Source organism: Uranotaenia lowii, chromosome 3 (genome assembly GCF_029784155.1).
Source record: "Uranotaenia lowii strain MFRU-FL chromosome 3, ASM2978415v1, whole genome shotgun sequence".
Classification (NCBI taxonomy): domain Eukaryota; kingdom Metazoa; phylum Arthropoda; class Insecta; order Diptera; family Culicidae; genus Uranotaenia; species Uranotaenia lowii.
In genome coordinates, this window is record NC_073693.1 from 182587722 (window position 1) to 182609709 (window position 21988).

Genomic DNA, 21988 nt, shown 5'->3' on the forward strand with positions numbered 1-21988 from the left:
TCAACCGGTGTTGAGCGGCGGGTCACGATTCATTTTTGAGCCGCGGCTCTTTTTTTAAGAGCCACGGGTCGTTCGTTCTTTTTGAAGAACCGACTCAAATGAGCGGCTCTTGAGCGCTCGCGCATCACTAGCCAAAATAGGGCTCACTTACCCTACATCTTAAGGAAATTGTTGTTTCTTTTTGTTCTTAGTGTTACAGCTATTAAGAAAGAGTGGTTTAATCGTTTATTATTTATTCTATTTTAAATACCTTTCATTGGAATATTTCAGATTGAATAGAACTTGAAATTTTTAAGCGTTTAACAGATTTATGCCTATCGTCTTAATAAAAATTGTGTAAGCTTGTTTAGCGCTACGCTTTCTAACTGTTGCAATGGGTTCAATTTAAAACCAAGTTTTGGAAACGTTTTGATTTTCATATTTAAGCTGGACACAAAATTAAAGTTGTAATTCAAGATTTTTATAAAACAACATTAAATAATAGACTGTATGGAAACAAATTACAATGCAAACATTGATTATGTATAATTTGATTTATTTTATCATCAGTTTTTAATATTAGTTTTCAAGCCATAAGGGTAACCTGAAAAGAAAGAAGAAGCAATGTTTAATTATTCGATACTTGAAAGAGCTTCATAGTTTTTTATCTCGTCAAAAGAAAAGACTATAAAGCCAATGACATAGTGAGAGCGTTGCGATGCGAATTTACGGACGTAGTCTATGCCAACTCGAGCGGCGGAACAAATTGACATCTGCTGCGCCGTGTTGAGTATGTCAGGTTTAAGCGATTTACATACATTTTCATCAAATGTCGTTCACCGCATTGAATCGCATCGCACTCACTATGTCACCGGCTTAACCTTCCTAGGCCGTTCGCAAAATTTTGAACAGATTATTTTTCGCTTGTTTTGACTATTAACACAGAGAACAGACGTACAAGCTATCTCACGAAACTTGTGTAAAATTTCCAACGAACATTTTAACCAATTTTTCCTTTTTGACTCAACCACCAGATGTCTCCAAATACACCAAAGAGAACTGTGAAAATTCGATTTGTAACTTTTGAACGGCGCAATAGATGGCACTGTTTTAAGTCAAGTTTCAACGTATTTTTTGGGCGTCAGCATTTGAAATTTTACACACTTTTTTAAAGATTTTTTGTTCGAGCTTGTACGTCTGTTCTCTGTGCTATTAAATCTATTTCGTTCCACTGGTCACATATCTTGACCGATATTCATGACTTTAGATTCATTGTTTAGGTAATTTATTCAAGATTTTAAATATATAAAACTCAAATCGATTTGACTAAGCAGATGACCTGTAGAATGCTTTGAACAGAAAACCTCCGAAAAAAGACATCATTTTAAAATTATTATTTCTGCAGTATATGTTGATGTATTATTTTTTTTTAATATGTTTTGAAATTGTGAAAAATAAATCTTTTCAAAAATATATAAAAATTTCAGGGTCCCATGGGACTTTTGGCCGCAATCTTGGAATTACCAGGAATTACCTTTTTAAAAGAGGTAACATTTTTTCTTAGCAGCGCTGTATCTCATTTTTAATTGAACCGATTTTCAAAATTCAAATTTTAGTTATATTTTGATAACCTGATTATCATTTTCACTGATTTCAACTTATTTCAAAGCTTAAGTTGATAGAAACGGTCTTACACATAGTATCTCAAATATTACTGTTATTCGTAATACGAAAATGAAAACAAGAAAAAAATCGTAGTTTTCGTACCCGGCTGTTACGATGCACGCGTTTCTCATTTTGTTATCGCGATTTCTTAAAACTTTTCATCAAACCTGCCTAGTTTTTATATACCCAATGATAGATTTTTATCTCTACACAATCGATTGATATGCTTTTTATGTGGTTTTTCAAAAACTTGTAGCAACGTTTTCCGAATTTACTAAAAGATGTCGGAATTCGACCAGATCTTGAAACGTTTTGTAGCAAGCAAACACAACCCCCCGGGAGAGCTTAAATTTAACAAAATCCATGGCTCTCCCGGTCGTGCTCTCGAAATCTGCCTTCCTAAAGCAGACTGAAGGAATCGCCCGCATGGCTACGTAGGGTGGTTTGTGCTGATACGTATGAATATTTTTACGTAATTCATAGCTTAGTCATTGACTTCATCATTTTTATTGTTTTTCAGCTTCAAAGTTACAGAGACCTAGTTCAGAATTTATTTTATCTTTAATGGATAGTGTAGTTTCAAAACGACACTTAGTTTAAATTATTTCGGAAGCGCGTGGATATTGTTATATTCAAAACAATCACAACCAATATTACAATGATTTAAATCCCTAAGTTTATAATACTATAAATATCGAGTTTTAATTTACATGTGAAATATTAGACAAAATATGCATAAAAGTAGTTTAAATCATAATTTTAACTCTTCGTGAGAATTAAAAGATGTTTTTAATAAATTAGTAATTGCCATATCATTTAAAAAAAAAGTCGTGTTTAAAAAGGTTAAGACATTGTGTTCCAGAAAATTATTATATTGCATAATATTTTGAACGACATCTTTTATTTCAGTGATATTATTTGAAATAGACATTCTTCATTAACATAAGTATGATTTTTATTACTTTACTCATATTTTCTTCAAAAAGATTCATAATTTTAACTCAATATCAGGATACAGAACAAAAAAAAAAACTTCAAATAAATTATAAATAATTCATGATTCAAACTTCAGAAATAATTTTATGGATTCATAATGCTGTGCTTCGATTTGTGAGATCTAAACTAGTTTTTCGGATTTTATTATTTGAATTTTTTACTTTCCAAATATGAATTTTGCAATTCAAATTAACATTTTTCTTAGAGTTCAGAATCGGAATTTATAATGAACTAGCTGACCCGTTGTGCTTTGCTACACCTTCCGGAAATAAATGTAATTTGTAAAAATTTATTCAAATTTAGATTTAAGAGAGCACTTAAATGAAATAGTTTTCGTGGAAAAAGCTACCAGTTTAGGATTTCTGGTAAACAACAAATTTGATTGGGATAGTCATGTTTTAAATCAGTGTGGTAAAATTTACGGAATGCTTAGAAATTTAAAGCTCAAGTCTTGTCTCCTTAACCAGAACATTCAATTGAAACTTTTTAAGACATTCATTTTGCCATATTTCATCGCGTGTGATTTCCTTCTACCCACATTATCAGCCAGAGCACTCGACAGAATGAGAATTGCACTTAATTCATGCGTCCGTTTTGTTTTTAGCTTAAATCGCTTAGATCGAGTTACTCATTTACAACATAAGTTGCTAAGTTATTCTTTTTATAATTTTATCAAAGTTAGATCATGTTTAATGTTCCATAAAATCGTCAATACTAAATGTCCTTTATACCTGTTTAACATTCTTCAACCCTTCAGTGGGACTAGAGTGAGAAATTATGTCATACCCAATCATGCAAGCACATATTATAATTGCACATTTTTTGTCAGAGGTGTAGTTCTTTGGAATTCACTTCCAACTTCAACTAAAAATATTTTAAATTTTAGCGCATTCAAAAAGCAATGTTCAATACTATTTTGTTAAATGAAAAAAAAAACAATCAGAGAAATTCAGCGAATAATCGAAAATAGAGAAGCAAACCATTGTAAATTTGAAAGTGCATTCCATCAATACTTTAAAGCCATTGTGGCATTAAAAAAGACAATTGTCTTACGCCGCTTTTGATAAATAAACTAAACTAAACTAAACTAAACTTTTTTAAATCAAACCTCATCATACTTCAGAACCGACAACTTTGAAATGAGAGCTGCAGCTGCAGTTCTGAATTGCAATTCAAAGATGGTATATATTATTTACTGAAACTTGATCTCTAAACTCGTTTTTCAAGATCTGAAATTTGTACTCTGTACCCAAAAAATTCTTTTTAAATATTGTCCCTCCTTTGAAAGCTCTTCATCTTAAATTTACATGGGAGCTCTCCCATCTTTTTCAATTTTGTCCCCCACTGCTTGAAGAAGGTAGGCAAATTTAACCGGCTCGATACCCAAACAGCACTTATCATGGTAATGAAAAATATATTAAATTAGTTATGTATTAAATACAGTGCAAATTTCTTTTTTTTTAAATAAATTTACTACGGTAAACATATAAATATTTAAAAAAATATCAGTTGCATCACTTAATAAGTTCTCAGCGTTTTTTTTTTATTTTCTCTTTGAAAGTCAATTATTCAAAAATGAAGGCATAGACAAATTTCTAAGTGTACATTTGTCCCGTATATTGGGGCAAGTGTCAATGCAAAGCTTATTTACAGATGCGTCAGAGTAATGGCTTTAAAATGGATTTAATACGAATTCAAGCTTTACTGATATATCTACAGTACTCCTGAAATATAAATTTATGTTTGTTACTCCACTTTTAACGAATGCTGTTCAAAGGGAATGACCTTCATTTACAAAGACATTTAAGAATTTTCAATATCCGCTGCAGTTTCAACATTCGGAATACCCCTTCTGGTCTTTCCAACATATTGAATCATTTTGGAGATGAATTTCTTAAAAGTTCGACGTTTGCCCTTGCCCCACCGTGTAAGTTGACAGAAGGGAATATTGATTTTAACACTTTAAGGTAAATTAAAAATTTCTCTTAAAAATTTTGCGTCCAGTTGAATATCAGTTTCAAAAACGAAGCGGATCAAAAGTCTCTTTTATGCAGCCATGTAACACAAAAACACTTTTCATGTTAAGTACGTACTTGAATTGGTATGTAAGCAAAAAGTACGATGGTTTTTTCAGAATTATTTAAAATAAAAAGCTCCCATTTTCATTTCTAAATTCGTTGCAGTTGTGTATTTGGGCCGAAGTAAAAATTTCTAGAAGAAAACATAATTAAAAAAAAAAAGAAGTTGAACGTTTGAACATGTTCTAATGTTCCTTGAATGAAAAGTCGAATGCTACCTACATTAACACGAACTAAATATAGAAGTATTTTTGCAAATCTTTCAATTGGTTTTGATTCGATTGATAAAATACCAATCCGTGTCACATCTAGGCGTCATTTATTACCACGTGCTGTGTACAAATCGAATAAGCAAGAAAAAAAACACATCTAGGTTGCATATCGCCCCACGTGTATGAGAAACAGGCGCCTTATTGTTAAATTTTCCAGCAATCAATGAACAGTGTGCTTTGGTTACTATCCTCTTGCGACGAACGTTTGCTCGCCCATGGAGACGAAAAACAAACCCCTCAAAGAAAATATGCTTGGTTGAGAAATACGCGCCAAAATATTCCCACTGATCAGTATGCTATGCCTGGGTTACTTTCATTTTGCAACGTTCGCTCGCGACGCCTCGACCATAGAGACGAAAAACAAACCGCCCAAAGGAAAAAAAAAATCTCAAGAAAATGGATGTCATGACTTTAATTTATTTTCGAAAAACTACAAATTTTGTATGGAAGCCTCTCCTTCCTTAAGTCGGATGGAGTTTTGACTATTACAGAAACCATCTCCGGCCTCAAAAACCCTCAGATGCCAGTTTTGACGATGATCGGTTCAGTAGTTTCCGAGTCTATAAGGAACAGACAGACAGACAAACATTCATGTTTATATATATAGATAAATTAATAATTGAAAACTTAAACAAAAGAATTGCTTATTCTTAATTCTAAATTCATAACTCAACAAAAATCAGAATTCGAATTTGACAGTTTTGAATTTAGTATCATAAATACGAAACTAACAAATTTTGAGTGCGAATTTTCAATCGTGAATTTATTCTTTTTATTAATCAGGGTTTTAAAAAGAATGGAAAATTGTGGACTTTGAATTCAAAATTCACCATTGGAAGCTTAGTATTGTGAACAATGAATTTTTGAAAGTGAATCAGATGCTCATAATTTCGATTTAAGAGTTTTGAATTCAGAAAAAAATAATTGTAAACAAAGAAATATGAATCGTGAATATTGAATTATTTATTCTAAAATTTTATTCATCATTCGGATTTGAAGTTCAGATTAGTAATCTGAAAAATTAACATGCCACCGAAATTTTTTGGAAAATGAGGATTCTTAAAAATATCTTAAAACATTTCTGAACTAGGTCTCCTTAACTTTGAAAAGCTGAAAAATAATCAAAATGATGAAGACAATGACTTAGCTATGAGTTACGTAAAAATATTCATACGTATCAGCACAAACCACCCTACGTAAACATGCGGACGATTCCTTCAGTCTGCTTTAGGAAGGCAGATTTCGAGAGCACGACCGGGAGAGCCATGAATTTTGATCGATTTAAGCTCTCTCGGGGGGGGGGGGGGGGGTTGTGTTCGCTTGCTACAAAATGTTTCAAAATTTGGTCGAATTCCGATATCTTTTAGTAAATTCGGAAAACGTTGCTACAATTTTTTGAAAAATCAAATAAGAAGCATACCAATCGATTGTAGAGATTAAAATCTATCATTGGGTATATAAAAAGTGGGCAGGTTTCATGAAAAGTTTTAAGGAATCGCGATAACAAAATGAGAAACGCGCGCATCGTAACAGCCGGTTACAAAAACTACGATTTTTTTCTTGTTTTCATTCTCGTATACGAATATCAGAAATATTTAAGATACTATGTGTATTCAGTGAAAATGATGATCATGTTATCAAAATGAAACTAAAATTTGATTTTTGGAAATCGGTTCAGTTAAGAATGATATACAACAAAAAAGAAGCTTTTTTTCAGAAATTCCACGCTAGCAACCAAAAATTCCATATGACCTTCAATTTTTTTATATGTTTGAAAAGATTTATTTTTCAAAATTTCAAAACTTCTAAAATAATTTCAATACGTCAAAGCAATTAGAAGATATGGGAATTCTGAGAAGACATTATTTTCGGGGTTTTTTTTCCATTCGGAGCAGAATCCAGACGTTCGGAATAAGTTACATCTACTAAAATTATATAGATTCAGAAACTAGAATAAATTTCCTAACTAATGAGTGTGAAATCATGAAAATCGGTTAACATATATCATCAGGGGAACGCGCGCAAACTCTCGGGTCATATTGACCCGAACGGCTTATATGTAACTTTTTTTTCGGCTTGCCAGTTGTGGCATTTCCGATGGTCACCGGAAGTTACTTTTTCTACAGGTTATGTATTTCGTGGTTTTAGCAATATGTTCCTAATTTCGTATTTTTCCGATTTTTTTTTCAAAAGAGTTATGACGATTTTAAAGTTCGCTTCGGGTCATATTGACCCGAATGGCCGGGGAAGGTTAATGTTTATGTTCGATATAAAGGTGCATTTACACCTCTTGCGTACGAAAAATGATAAGCTATAAGGCTGAATCACTTGAAATGTAAACTAGATGCTAGATGTAGGGGAGATGAGGACATAATAGCCACCTTAAGGAAAACGCTTATTTAACCATAGAGAACAGCTGTAATATTTGAATTACATAATTGTTTCGTTTTCAGACACTAAAATAGTCTATGGCCTATTTGGATGAAACTTGAAAAATAAAATAAAAATGTTTAAAAAAGTATTTTAAAAATTTTTGCCGAAAGCTGAAAACCAGTCACTGTAGAGGCTTAATGAGAAACCCCCCGAGGCAGTATGAGCACCATTAATGAAGGCATAATGAGCGTTTTCTGCCGGAGAATCTAGCAGCGAATTCGACTCGATGAAGTCAACTGAGTAATATAGCTACAGCTTAACTTGTCTGTGGGGCACCGGGACACACCCCACAGTATCCCAGTCCTTGCTGCGCTAAGCAGGTCACTGGCGCAGTTGACCGTCTGCTACCTAGCTACTCGACGAGCGCGAATACCGGATGGCAAACGGTATCGCGCAAAAGGGGAATGCCCAAAGGTACGGAGACGGGAAAAGCCAAACCCCGACCCCAACGACGCAAACGTCGCGTCAGAGAGAGGGGAGAGGCGATTGTCGTCAAAGCACCTGAGGGCACGTACGCAGATGTCTTGCGACAGATGTGTACGAACGAAGACCTCGCCGATCTCGGCGAAAAAGTTCGGAGGATCCGTCGGACACGCACCGGCGAGATGATCCTCGAACTGAAGCGTAGTGCGGGAAACTCCAGCGGGACCCTTACGGCTAAGGCAGCCGAAGCCCTTGGCGACAAGACTGAGGTACGTGCTCTCTGTAAGGAGGTGATCATTCGGGTTAAAAACCTGGATGAAGTCACGACGGAAGACGAACACTGGTCGTGGCACTGGACGAACAGTGCAAAATCAGCTCTGACCAGATGTCGGTTCGTCTGCGAAATGCCCTCCCCCAGATCTGGCATGCAGATTGGGCTGGTCAAACTCCCGGCTGCAGCAGCAAACGCCGCACTTAGGTGTGGGCGGCTAAAGGTGGGATGATCTATCTGTCAGATATGATCTATCAGGTCAGCAACCGGACATGTGCTTCAAGTGCTTGTTGAACGATCATAAGTCGTTCGACTGCACTGGGCCAGACAAAAGCGGCATATGCTGGCGCTGCAGCGAAACCGGCCACAAGTCGGCTAACTATAAGAAGCCTGCTAAATGCCCTGTCTGCGCTGGAGACCACGCTGCTGGCAACCCTAGGTGCCCCGCCTACAAAAAGGCGCGGGCGGTACCACCCCGAGCGCCAAGAGCATAGAGGTCGTCCAACTTTGCTACACAGCACACCAGCTGTTGCGGCAGATGACAGTTGAGGAAAAGTTGGACATCGCGCTAGTGGTAGACCCATATCGCAGAGCTGCGGATGGCATTAATTGGGCGACCGATGATGCCAAACTGGCCGCGATATGCGTTACAGGTAGTTTCCCCATACAAGAAGTGGTGGCGACGGAAAACGAAGGCATGGTGGTGGCCAAAGTTAACGGGATCTACTTCAGTAGCTACTCCGACCGATGTCCGGTCTTCTTTAACCCCTTGGCTGGCAACCCTAGGATTTTTGGCCCACGGATTTTCCTGCCCGTTGTGTGCCAGATCGAGAGCAGCTTGTCCTGGACTCGCGCCTGTCACGGCACACGTACGGGACTTGGAACGCTACGACTCGGATGTTTCCCGACGGTGACGACATCCTACACCGACTCGAGAGGCTCGCCCGGCTTCGAGAGCCTCTCTACCCGTGGGTATCCCCCGACAGTGGTTAACCCTCTTCCCTCGAGATCCGCTACGAGGAAGGTCAAGTCTTATCCCCGCAGTTTCCCTCATAGGAAGCGGCACTACTCGGATACCCCCCGACATTGGGGTATCCTACACACGTTCGCGGCGCACCCTGATCTCCGCTACGCAGAAGATGTTGCCTTATCTTTGTAGCTTCGATCAAGGGATCGGACGCACACTACTCAGATGCTCCCCGTCGATGGAGTCATCCTACGCCGTTCGCGGACTGCCGTTGGTTCCAGCTCCTCTGCAGGGCAGTCATGATCCGGGTAAACCCATCGCTGACCACGTGCCAAGTGTTGGAATCCGCACACATCCTTCGTACGACGTTATCTGCTGTCGTGTCGGGTCCACAGGCGGCAAAAATGGAAGTACGTATCGCCGCAAACCTCGGACAAACAAACACCACATGCTCGGGTGTTTCCTCTTCGTCACCACAATCTGGGCAATATGGCGAAGCCACATGTCCAAACCGGTAGTGGTACTTCATGAAGCATCCATGACCAGTCACGAATTGCGTCATATAGAAGCCCACTTCACCGTGCCTTCTTCCTATCCAGCTCCCGATGTGCGGGATCAGACGATGGGTCCACCTTCCTTTCGTTGACCTGTCCCACAGCTGCTGCCAGTTGGACATCGAGTCCTCATTGGCGAGATCTCGTACATTGGGCGTGTCTTTGTTGTCGTAGCAATAGACATCCTCCTCAAGCAAATCCGAGATGGGCATGACACCCGCTACTACACAGGCGGCTTCGGACGACATGGTCCGGTATCCGCTGATAACCCGCAGGTTCATCAGCCGCTGAACGCTGCTAAGTCACTGCAGGTTACAGTTTCTTCCCAGGGCCTGCCTCCAGGCCGCTGCTTCGTACCGCAAGATCGATGTGGTCACACTTGCCAGGATCCTCCTTTTGCTACTTTGGATGGCACACGTAGTCGACATGGCTCGTAAAACTGAGCCTGTCGTCAATCATCACCCCTAGGTACTTGACTGCGCGTTTGGACACGATATTGCACGGTCCAACGGCAATGGTACCTGTTTGGGGTGAGATAAGGTTGGTGATTAGTACCATCTCGGTTTTGTGGTGGGCTAGACGCAGGCACTTGGAGTGCATCCAGCTTTCCACTGCCTGGATAGCTACCGTGGCCAGTAGCTCAACCTCCGCTGTTGAGGAGCCTCTCGCCAAGAGGACTACATCATCCGCAAATCCTACGAGTTCAGCTCCCGATGGGAGGCTCGTTCGTAGGAGTTCGTCGTAAGTGATATTCCACAGGACCGGGCCGAGTATTGACCCCTGTGGAACACCCGCCGAAACCTCTTGTGTTCGCAAACCCTCGCCGGTCATATACTGCAGTTGGCGGTTGTTAAAGTAACTTTCCACAAGCCTATACAGACATGCCGGGATCCTCATTTGGATGAGCGACGACGCAATCGACTTTAACGCGTGGGCCGATGAATGGGGTAGCCGCCTCACAAACCCCAGAGGTCAAAACTTTTTGAAGCCCTGGCGAGGCTTAACGTGGATCTGGCCAACGTAGTACCTACCAGGCCACCAGTACCTACCAGGGTTGGAACGGGAGCGAGTCAACAATAGATGTCACCTTCGGTAGCCCGGGGTTGGTATGCGATTGGATGGTGAGCGAGGCCTACACGAATAGCGATCACTTCGCGATTCGCTATCGGCTAGGCTCAAGTACGCGGACAGATAGACGCGAGTCTTGTACAGGGGAACGCCTCTGGAAGGCAACACAGTTCGACCAGAACGTCTTTATCGAAGCGTTGCACTGGGAGAGGAACCTGGACAACCTGTCCGCGGAAGAACTGACGAGGGTTCTAGCTCGCGCTTGCAATGCTGCGATGCCGAGAAGGGCCAAGCATAAAAGCACTGGGCCACCCGTTTATTGGTCGACGGAGGAAATTGCGGGTCTGCGTGCCGACTGCCATAGGGCAAGGCGCAGGATGCAGAACGCAAGGACCCAAGAAGAGCGAACGGAGCGTTGGCCACTCTTCACAAGCGCGAGATCGGCCCTCCGCAGGGCCATCAACGCAAGTAAGAGGGCACGTTTCAAGCAGTTATGCCGCCTATCGGATAGTCATGGACAGAACTAAAAGAGGTGCTCTGCGACGTAGTTCCACCTCCCCGTGGTGCAGAGTGGAAACGTGTCTGCAAGTCCGGCGTATTGCAGATGTACGGCCAAGAGAACTACACCAAACCCACTAGAGGCCGTCGACGGGTCCCGCCAAACCCGCGCGGAAGAAGTGGTGCACCCGGGTACTTAGGTACCAGTACTTGGGTGTGAGCGTGATGGTCCAACACGCTGTCGGGGGGTCATGACCCTGATATGCGGATGCGACCGGAGGGAGAGCGATCGCCAACTTGTTTTGCGCTTCGGTGGGTATAGACCCGTCTCGCAAAATGAGTAGATGCGCAAAGTGGTGGCCAATGGTGGGCCGATCACTTAGGGACGTGTTTACACGTCAGTGTCTGAGAGGCACATTTTGCCGGAGGTGTCAGGGTTCGACACGCGTTTCGGGAATTGTTGCACCCGAACCGCGAGTGTGACCTGATGAGGGCGTTCTATAGCTCGATCTGCGCTTCGGGTGGTCAAGCGCCCGACTTGAAGATCGGGTAGTTGCGCTGAGTGGTGACTTAAGTCAACACTATTTGTGAGTTCGGAGGAGTCTGAGTCCTACACGTGGCCTAGGGGGCTTACCCCCCCTACCCGCGTGTTTGAACAGAGAAAGTGCCGTCGACAACTCGCTTTGTGTTTCTGGATCTTGGACTGGATTCACAAAGTTAGTAGTTGCGCTACGTGGGGACCTCATTCACACGATGAGATGTCGGGTCCTAACTCGTCAGAGGAGGGGTCGCGCATCGAGTTGTGTTAGAATGAGGCTATGCTATCAGAGGGTTCGGAAACGAGTATTGCCTTGGAGCGCACTAGCGCGAAATGACCTCCCACTATTGAAGCAAAGTGTGTCAAACAGTTCGAGGTGGGAACAAAGGTCAGTGGCCCCAGGTGGACTTTATGGCGTAGGGGGTACAGTGTTCCTTAGCATTGTATCATGAGTCGTCCAATTGCACCCATGGACCCAGAGTAGCAAACTGGGGGGACGCGGTGGCTCGCCGTGCCTTGGAATGCAATCCGTAAAATGGATTTACCACCTGGGTTAACAACTAATAAAAAAAAAAGAACTAAAAGAGGTGGTGCACCACCTGAAACGTGCCCCAATAAACTGAGAGTCATCATCAATGAGCTGTTCCCACAGCACGATGTTACCCGCTGGCCAACAGTCCCGTATGACTGGGACACCAGCGCCGAAGAGCGGATAACGATGGAAGAACTTCGCGAGATCGTCTCTCTAACCTAGGAAGGCCCCCGGACCGGACGGCATTCCGAACGTCGCGGTGAAGCCCGCGATCATGGAGTTCCCCGATATGTTCCGAACATCGTTGCAACGATACGTGACGGAACGGATGTTCCCTGACACGTGGAAACGGCAGAAACTCGTCCTTCTGCCAAAACCGGGTAAGCGTCCAGGAGACCCATCGGCGTATCGGCCGATCTATCTACTGGATACAGCACGACATCGAGCCAGTAACGAACGAAGAACTCGTGGCTATCGCTAAGAAACTTGCGGTGAATAAGGCCCCCGGTCCGGACGGAATCCCAAATGCAGTGCTGAAGGTGGCGGTACAGACCATTCCGGATACCTTCAGAGTGGTGCTACAAAAGTGTCTCGACGAGGGATCTTTTCCCAATTCGTGGAAAACGGCGAAGTTGGTGCTACTACCGAAACCCGGGAAATCCCCAGGGCATCCATCATCATATAGACCCATTTGTCTGCTGGACACCCTTGGTAAGCTACTGGAGAGGATAATATTAAACAGACTTATTATCTAAATAATGTAATTATGTAAATTATGTAATTATGAAAATAAAATAAATATTATCTACACAGAAGGCGGAAGCGGACTGTCGGACAGACAGTTCGGTTTTCGGAAAGGGAGATCTACGGTGGACGCCATCCGAATGGTGACAGAATACGCGAAGCGCGCATATAAAAAGAAGCGAACAGGTGTTCATCACTGCGCCATTGTGACGATCGACGTTAAGAATGCCTTCAACAATGCCAGCTGGGAAGCGATTGCCAAAGCGCTTCACAGGATGCTTGTTCCCAATACTCTCTGCAGGATAATAGGAAGCTTCTTCGAAAATCGAATCCTGACGTACGAAACCGAAACTGGGATACGATCTACTGCCCTAACAGCGGGTGTTCCACAGGGTTCCATACTCGGTCCTGTGCTTTGGAATGCCATGTATAATGAGGTGTTAACGCTGAAACTACCAGCAGGCGTGCAGATAGTCGGATTTGCTGACGATATCGTGCTCATGACTACCGGCGAAACAATCGAGGAGGTAGAAGACCTTGCAACGGTGTCCGTAGAAAGGGTTGGCATCTGGATGGAGGGAGTTAAGCTTCAGATAGCTCACCATAAAACTGAAGTTCTGCTTGTGACCAATAAAAGAGTTGTGCCGCACATGGAGATTACTGTTGGAGGGCACACGACATCTTCGAAACAGCAGCTGAAATACCTTGGAGTAATGGTCGACCATCGCTTAAGTTTTGGTGCGCATGTCAAATACTGTTGCGAAAGTGCATCGAAAGTCATACATTCATTGGCCTGGATTATGCCGAACTGCCATGGTCCAAAGAGTAGCAAGAGACGTCTCCTTGCGAGCGTAGCACTGTCGAAACTACGATACGGAGGAGCGGCCTGGAGCTCCGCGATAGAGGTAGAGCGCAACAGATCCAAATTACGGAGCACACATCGGTTGCTAGCCATGCGAGTTTCCTGTGCGTACAGGACCATATCAGCAGATGCAGCTTTTGTCATCGCGGGCATGGTTCCCATCGACATAACTCTGGCGGAGGATATGGAATGTTACAAAGCAAGAGCTGTTAGAGGAGTTCGTAATATTCAACGAGCAGCGTCAATGCTCAAGTGGCAGGAGCAATGGGACGCATCGAACAACGCAAGATGGACGCATAGGCTAATCCCGAGACTTTCAGACTGGGTAGATCGGAAGTATGGAGAGGTCAACTTCTACCTGACGCAGTTCCTTTCGGGTCATGGGTGCTTTAAGCAATACCTTCATCGGTTTAAGCTTATCAGCTCGCCTTATTGCCCGGAATGCGTAGAGACGGAGGAATCGGCAGAACATGCTATCTTTGTCTGCCCCAGGTTCAATTCAAGGCGTCAACAACTTCAAAATTTGAACGCTGAAAACATAGTGAGTGAAATGTGTCGCGACGAACAGTCATGGCGTGCTATAGTCGACGAAATCTCGCAAATCATGCGCGATCTGATAAGGATCAGGAAAGATGATGAACGGAGAGAGCGAGATAGTCAACCAAATTTGACAAGCTAATGAAAGGTCTTGGGCCTCGTATGACACTTCAATTCAAAAGCAACGCGATCTTAGGGCGCGGTATAACCCTAATCTGGACTCATACGTGTGGTGGGACTAAAAAGGTCTCACGTACTCAGCTACGATCTTTCCTGCAGCAAAAAGAAGCGGAGATACCATTCGGGGTGGTCGTGTCGGGATTCTAGCTTGGTAGTTTCTCAATCGGCCATGCCTTGGTGGTTAGAAATCCTGCGGAAGTGGTTGCTGTGACGGGCGCGAGTTACTTTGAAAGCGTTACCTAACCGGCACACGTTTCGAGGTCCCCGGGATAGTGGATGCTGTGACGGGCGTGAGTTATCATGAAAGCGTTACCTAACCGGCACACGTTTCGGGGTCTTCCGTACCAGTCTGAAGTTGACGATAGAGGAAAAGGAGAAGGAAGAAGAAGGATAAAGCAGAACGATGATCAAGTAGAAATTGAGGAAAAATTGAGAAAGAGGAAAAGAGTGAGATGTATAAGTGCATGAGCACAGCCTACCCCTTGATGTAGTATCATAGGGTGAAACCAAGGGACACATCTGGCACACGAAGCCCAAGGTGGTTTTAGTGGGACGAACCCACACACGGCAGCAAACACCCGGCTGTTATGGTTTGAAGTCAAATTTCCATCTTGTAAAAAAAAAAATCTACTGGATACAGCGGGTAAGGTTCTCCAGGAGGTGATTCAGAACCGACTTCAGAGATACACTGAAAGCGAGGGCGGACTCTCGGGGAAACAGTTTGGCCGAGGTCACAACACTGTAGATGCAATGCGCTCGGTCATCGAGGTAGCGGACAGAGCCAGGCTAACCAAAAGGAGAGGGCTCCGCTTTTGCGCGGTGGTCACTCTGGATGTTAAGAACGCCTTCAACAGCGTCAGTTGGACAGCGATTGCGTCATCGATCATCCAAATGATGATCCCGGCATATCTGTATAGGCTTGTGGAAAGTTACTTCCACAATCGCCAACTACAGTATATGACCGGCGAGGGTTTGCGAACACAAGAGGTCTCGGCGGGTGTTCCACAGGGGTCAATACTCGGCCCGGTTCTGTGGAATATCACTTGCGACGAACTCCTACGAACGACCCTCCCATCGTGAGCTGAACTCGTAGGATTTGCGGATGATGTAGTCCTCTTGGCGAAAGGCTCCTCAACAGCGGAGGTTGAGCTACTGGCCACGGTAGCTATCCAGGCAGTGGAAAGCTGGATGCACTCCAAGTGCCTGCGTCTAGCCCACCACAAAACCGAGATGGTACTAATCACCAACCTTATTTCACCCCAAACAGGTACCATTGCCGTTGGACCGTGCAGTATCGTGTCCAAACGCGCAATCAAGTACCTAGGGGTGATGATTGACGACAAGCTCAGTTTTACGAGCCATGTCGACTACGTGTGCAAGGGAGCAGCAAAGGCCATGGCCGCACTCACACGGATGATGTCGAACTCCTCGGCCATCCAAAGTAGCAAAAGGAGGATCCTAACAAGTGTGACCACATCGATATTGCGGTACGGAGCAGCGGCCTGGAGGCAGGCCCTGGGAAGAAACTGTAACCTGCAGCGACTTAGCAGCGTTCAGCGGCTGATGAACCTGCGGGTTATCAGCGGATACCGGACCATGTCGTCCGAAGCCGCCTGTGTAGTAGCGGGTGTTATTCCCATCTCGGTTTTGCTTGAGGAGGATGTCTATTGCTACGACAACAAAGACACGCCCAATGTACGAGATCTCGCCAATGAGGACTCGATGACTAACTGGCAGCAGCTGTAGGAATGGTCAACGAAAGGAAGGTGGACCCATCGTCTGATCCCGCACATCGGGAGCTGGATAGGAAGAAGGCACGGTGAAGTGGACTTCTATATGACGCAATTCGTGACTGGTCATGGATGATTCATGAAGTACCACTACCGGTTTGGACATGTGGCTTCGCCATATTGCCCAGAAGGTGGTGACGAAGAGGAAACACTCGAGCATGTGGTGTTTGTTTGTCCGAGGTTTGCGGCGGTACGTACTTCCATTTTTGCCGCCTGTGGACCCGACACGACAGCAGATAACGTCGTACGGAGGATGTGTGCGGATTCCAACACTTGGCATGCGGTCAGCGATGGGTTCACCCGGATCATGACTGCCCTGCAGAGGAGCTGGAACCAACGGCAGTCCGCGAACGGTGTAGGATGACTCCATCGACGGGGAGCATCTGAGTAGTGTGCGTCCGATCCCTTGATCGAAGCTACAAAGATAAGGCAACATCTTCTGCGTAGCGGAGGTCAGGGGTGCGCCGCGAACGTGTGTAGGATACCCCAATATCAGGAGGTATCCGAGTAGTGCCACTTCCTAAGAGGGAAACTGCGGGGATAAGACTTTACCTTCCTCGTAGCGGATCTTGAGGTAAAGGGTTAACCACTGTCGGGGGATACCCACGGGTAGAGATGCTGTCGATGCCGGGCGAGCCTCTCGAGTCGGTGTAGGATGTCGTCACCATCGGGAAACATCCGAGTCGTAGCGTTCCAAGTCCCGTGCGTGTGCCGTGACAGGCGCGAGTCCAGGACAAGCTGCTCTCGATCTGGCACACAACGGGCAGGAAAATCCGCGGGCCAAAAATCCTAGGGTTGCCAGCCAAGGGGGATAAAGAAGACCTGACATCGGTCGGAGTAGACTGACCCCATCGACGGGGGGCTGTCGAGTAGAGTGCGTCCGACCCCTCGGTTTGAAGCTACAAATATTAGACAATACCTTCTGCGTAGCGGATGCCGTGGGTGCGCCGTGTTCGTGCGTAGGATGCTCCACCTTCGGGAGTATCTGAGTAGGGCGGTACTCAACGACAGAAGCTGCGGGGATAAGACTTGACCATCTTCGCAGTGGAAATCGTTGGGAAAGGGTTATTCCACGTTCGGGGAATACCCACGGGTAGAGTGGCTCTCGACACCGGGTGAGCCATTCGAGTCGGGGTAGGATGACGTCTTCGTCGGGAATCATCCGAGTCGTTGCGTTAAGTCCCACGCGTGTGCCGTGACAGGCGCGAGTCTAGGATAAGCTGCTCTCGATCAGGCACACGACGGGCAAGGTGGCAAACCTCGAACCCTTAAGATAAGAGGTCGGGCCTCGAGTCTTTAGAGGAGAGGTCAGGCCTCAAACCTTCAGGTGGAGAGGTTTGTGTGGTCAACCCCGAGTCTTTATGATGAGGGTCGGGTCTCGAGTCGTAAGAGGAGGGATCAGGCCCCCTTATCAACAAGAGGAGGGGTACAAGTGGTCACCTCAAGTCATTGCGAGGAGAGGTCAGATTGCAAGTCGTTAGAGGAGAGATCGGGCCTTGAATCGTGCAGAGGAGAGGTAGCCTCGAGTCGATGCGAGGAGGGGTCGGATCTCGAGTCGTTAGAGGAGAGATCAGGCCTCAAGTCGCGAAGAGGAGAGGTTTGCGTGGGAATCTCGAGTCACTGCGAGGAGATGTCGGTTCTCAAGTCGTTAGAGGAGAGTTCAGGCGTCGAGTCGTAAGGAGGAGAGGTTTTGCTTAAAGTGGTCTCGTTAATGAGTATTGCCTTGGAGCGCATTAGCGCGAATAGGCCTCCCACTATTGAAGCATAGTGTACTAAACAGTTCGAGGTGGGAACCAGGTCTGCGGCCCCAGGTGGACTTTATGGCGTAGGGGTACTTAGTATCATGAGTCGTCCAATTGTACCCCCGTAAAAAGGATTTACCACCTGGGTGATCACCTAAAATAAAAAAAACAGCTTAACTTGTATCGTCTGACGATTTGGCCTATTGGTTAGATGTCAGAGAGGTAATCAGTAGGCTCGAGTTCGATTCCTGGTCGAAGTGCTCTGTTCGCCTCTAGTAAACAAATTAAAGTGAAAAAGCGTTTTAAAATAGATTAAAGTGAAAAAATAAAAAAAATTATGATGTTGAAAATTGAGAAACAATGTGTAGATCATGTTGCAGTGCGTACATTTCAGATCAAGATGATTAAAAGGTCATAAAAGCTTATTTGGTGGTGCTCTTAAATTATAATATTTTTGTCACTTGAGAACCTAGCTGGTTATTATTTAATATTTCTGTAAATATGAAAAGGGTATTTCTTTTTTGGGGATAAAGTAATACTCTAGGTAGTACGAAATAAGTCCTTATGAAAATTTGTTTAAGAAAATACGTACTTATGTAGAAAAAAGGAGTGCTCATTATGTCCTGGGTGCTCGTTATGCCCTTATCTCCCTTATCAACATAAGAAACTGGAAATAAATTTAAATTTAACTTTTTTCAAAAACTCGACTATACTGCATTTCATGGCTGCGAAACTGAGTGGAATGGTTGATAGAATATTTTTGAACTGATTTCCTTGTTCAAAACCCTTTAAAATTGGTTTTATTTCAACCCCCCCAATTTTCACTGCGGAATATTTTTTTCCGCATTCACTGCCATTCCGCTCGAAGTGTAAACGCACTAAGCGAACGTGAAAACGGAAAACGAACAAGAGTGGTCCAAATGGCAATGTGCATTCTGAAAAAAATCACCGATGACGGAATTTTTTTTAGCTTCGTAAAAATTAGTTTTTAAATTGCAAGCACAATGCTTAAAATACTACGAGTTTGAAATGAAACGCATATGATAATTTTTTTTTAAGTTTAAAACCCGCTTGGGCATAATTTGGTGCAATACCTGTTGAAAGAGTTTCTCGACGAATAAATGTACCTGTTGGAAGAGTTTCGCAACGAATAAATGTAACTGAGGATCATGCGAATGGACAGAGTCTATTGAAATTAATAAAAAAAACATAGATTCCGCTTAGTTAAAATGTGTGCTTTAGAAAAGGTATGGAAATAATTGGAAAATTTATGAAATTATTTAAAACTAATGTGTTTTAAAGAGAACTGAAAAGCAGTCAAATTAACAAACAAAAGTGAACCGATGCATTTAAATTTAATAAAAACCTTTTCGATTGTTTCAGCAATTAAAAGTAATTTTGAATTTTTTTTTGGCAAATTATAATCAAGAAAAAAATGGCTATTTAGTAGAAGTTATTAATAACGTCCTTTCAAAAGTTTTTCAAAAGAAACAAATCGCTAAATTTCGTTACTCCTTGATCGATAAGTAAATTACGTTACACCGTTCCCACCGGCTCCCATACATAACCGTTACATCATTCCCACCGGCTCTCATACATGGCTGAGGAACGGAAGCTCGCCATGCGCTGGACATTCCAATGGTATGGCGTATCATGTGTCCAACACGTCGCCACATGCGCAGAGGGCAAATCGGACTACGACGACTACCTGGACGATGGCCTATGTGACGAACGGAATTGCTGACCTTAGGTTTCCAGATAGGTGTCGTTAGTTAGTTAGTTAGGAAACAGGTAGAATAAGTTTAGTTCTAGTTTGATCTTTGAGTTAACACGTCGTGGTTAAAATAAACCTTTTTAAAAAGTGTAAATGCTAAGTGTTAGCATAACTGGCGCAGTCTACGGAAGTGAGTTAAATTAGTGCGTTTTAGCAAAGTTTAGTGCAAACAACGGACGTATCGCGAAAGCACTGGTGAGGGTACATCACACGGTTTGTGTACAGCAGAGCGAAGACGACCCACCCACAACGAACCAACCAACCAACTCGACGCACGAAACATCTCTAAAACTCCAGGAGGATGCTGATAATCCTGCTGTAATCATTTTTATTTCTTTCCTTTAAGTGAAAACATGATAAACAAAAAGCAACAAACAGTTGCTCACGAAAAAGCCTAAGCGCATAATCAATTCTCGTTCTGTTTAAACGACGAGGAATATTATTGCTATTCCCCGGTAGCGTAGAAAAAAAAGGCAACAACTTGTTGCTCACGAAAAGTGAAACAATGAAATCTCGTTCGACGAGGAATATTATTGCTACTCCCCGGTAGCGTAGAGAAAAAAAAGCGACAACTCGTGGCTCACGAAAAGTGAGACAATTAAACCTCGTACTCCATAAACGGCGAGGAAAATTAGTGCTTCTCCTCGGTTGCGTAGAGAGAAAATAAAGAAAGGCAACAACCCGTTGCTCCAAGGTTCAATATGAGATATGAATTTGAAATATCGGATTCTTCACTTATTGCGAAGAAAAATCGACTATTCAAAAAATATTTAGAGAAAACTCTGAAATTTTATATTTTGAAGATGAGAAACTTTCGTTCACTCATAAAATAAAACACAAAATTAGAACGGTAGATAACATACCACTTCACACGAAGTCCTACCGTTATCCCCAGATTTTCGAAACAGAAGTACAGAAGCAAATAAAGAAGATGTTGAAAGACGGGTTCATTCAAGAGTCTATCTCGCCTTATACATCACCGGTTTGGGTGGTACCAAAAAAAAACTGATGCTTCTGGTGTAAAAATGTTTAAATTAGTCATCGACTATCGTAAACTGAATGACAAAACAATTTCCGATAGATATCTCATCCCGGATATCACGGAATTCTTAGACAAATTAGGTAGAGCAACTTATTTCTCTACCGTTGATTTAGTTTCTGGATTTCATCAAATCCAGCTCGATAGTAAAAACAGGATAGTAAGGAAAACCGCTTTCTATGTTAGCTCAGAGAAATACGAGTTTAATCGCATGCCTTTCGGCTTAAAGAACGCACCAGCGACTTTTCAAAGGGTCATGGACGCAGTTCTTAGAGAACTGAATGGAAAATGCTGTCTCGTATACATGGATGACATTATTATCTTTTCAAGCTCGGACAGACAGTTCGGTTTTCGAAAAGGGAGATCTACGGGATCTACGGTGGACGCCATCCGAATGGTGACAGTACGCGAAGCGCGCATATAAAAAGAAGCGGACAGGTGTTCGTCACTGCGCCATCGTGACAATCGACGTTAAGAATGCCTTCAACAATGCCAGCTGGAAGCGATTGCCAAAGCGCTTCACAGGATGCGTGTTTCCAATACCCTCTGCAGGACAATAGGAAGCTTCTTCGAAAATCGAATCCTGTCGTACGAAACCGAAACTGGGTTATGATCTACTGCCCTAACAGCGAGTGTTCCACAGGGTTCCATACTCGGACCTATGCTCTGGAATGCCATGTATAATGAGGTGTTAACGCTGAAACTACCAGCAGGCGTGCAGATAGTCGGATTTGCTGACGATATCGTGCTCATGATCACTGGCGAAACAATTGAGGGAGAAGACCTTGCAACGGTGTCCGTAGAAAGGGTTGGCATCTGGATGGAGGGAGTTAAGCTTCAAATAGCTCACCAAAAAACCGAAGTTCTGCTCGTGACCAATAAAAGAGCTGTGCCATGGAGATTACTGTTGGGGGGCACACGACATCTTCAGAACAGTTGCTAAAATACCTTGGAGTAATGGTCGACAATCGCTTATGTTTTGGTGCACATGTCAAATACTGGTGTGAAAGTGCATCGAAAGTCATCGATTCATTGGCCTGGATTAT

The 21988-nt window shown here is 43.5% G+C and overlaps 1 protein-coding gene across 3 annotated transcripts in view; it reads right to left on the reverse strand.

Annotated features, from left to right (window-relative positions):
- Positions 1-216: 216 nt before the first annotated feature.
- LOC129754152 (clathrin heavy chain) overlaps positions 217-21988 on the reverse strand; it is a 101362-nt gene continuing 79590 nt past the window's right edge. For 2 of the 3 annotated variants that reach the window (XM_055750039.1, XM_055750035.1), the window contains one exon: positions 217-583. In XM_055750039.1, the coding sequence (XP_055606014.1) occupies positions 566-583 (18 nt within the window). In that variant the 3' untranslated portion in view covers positions 217-565. Of the gene's footprint in view, positions 584-18721; positions 18797-21988 lie in introns of all 3 variants that reach the window. The other variant, XR_008738977.1, reaches the window with a different exon arrangement.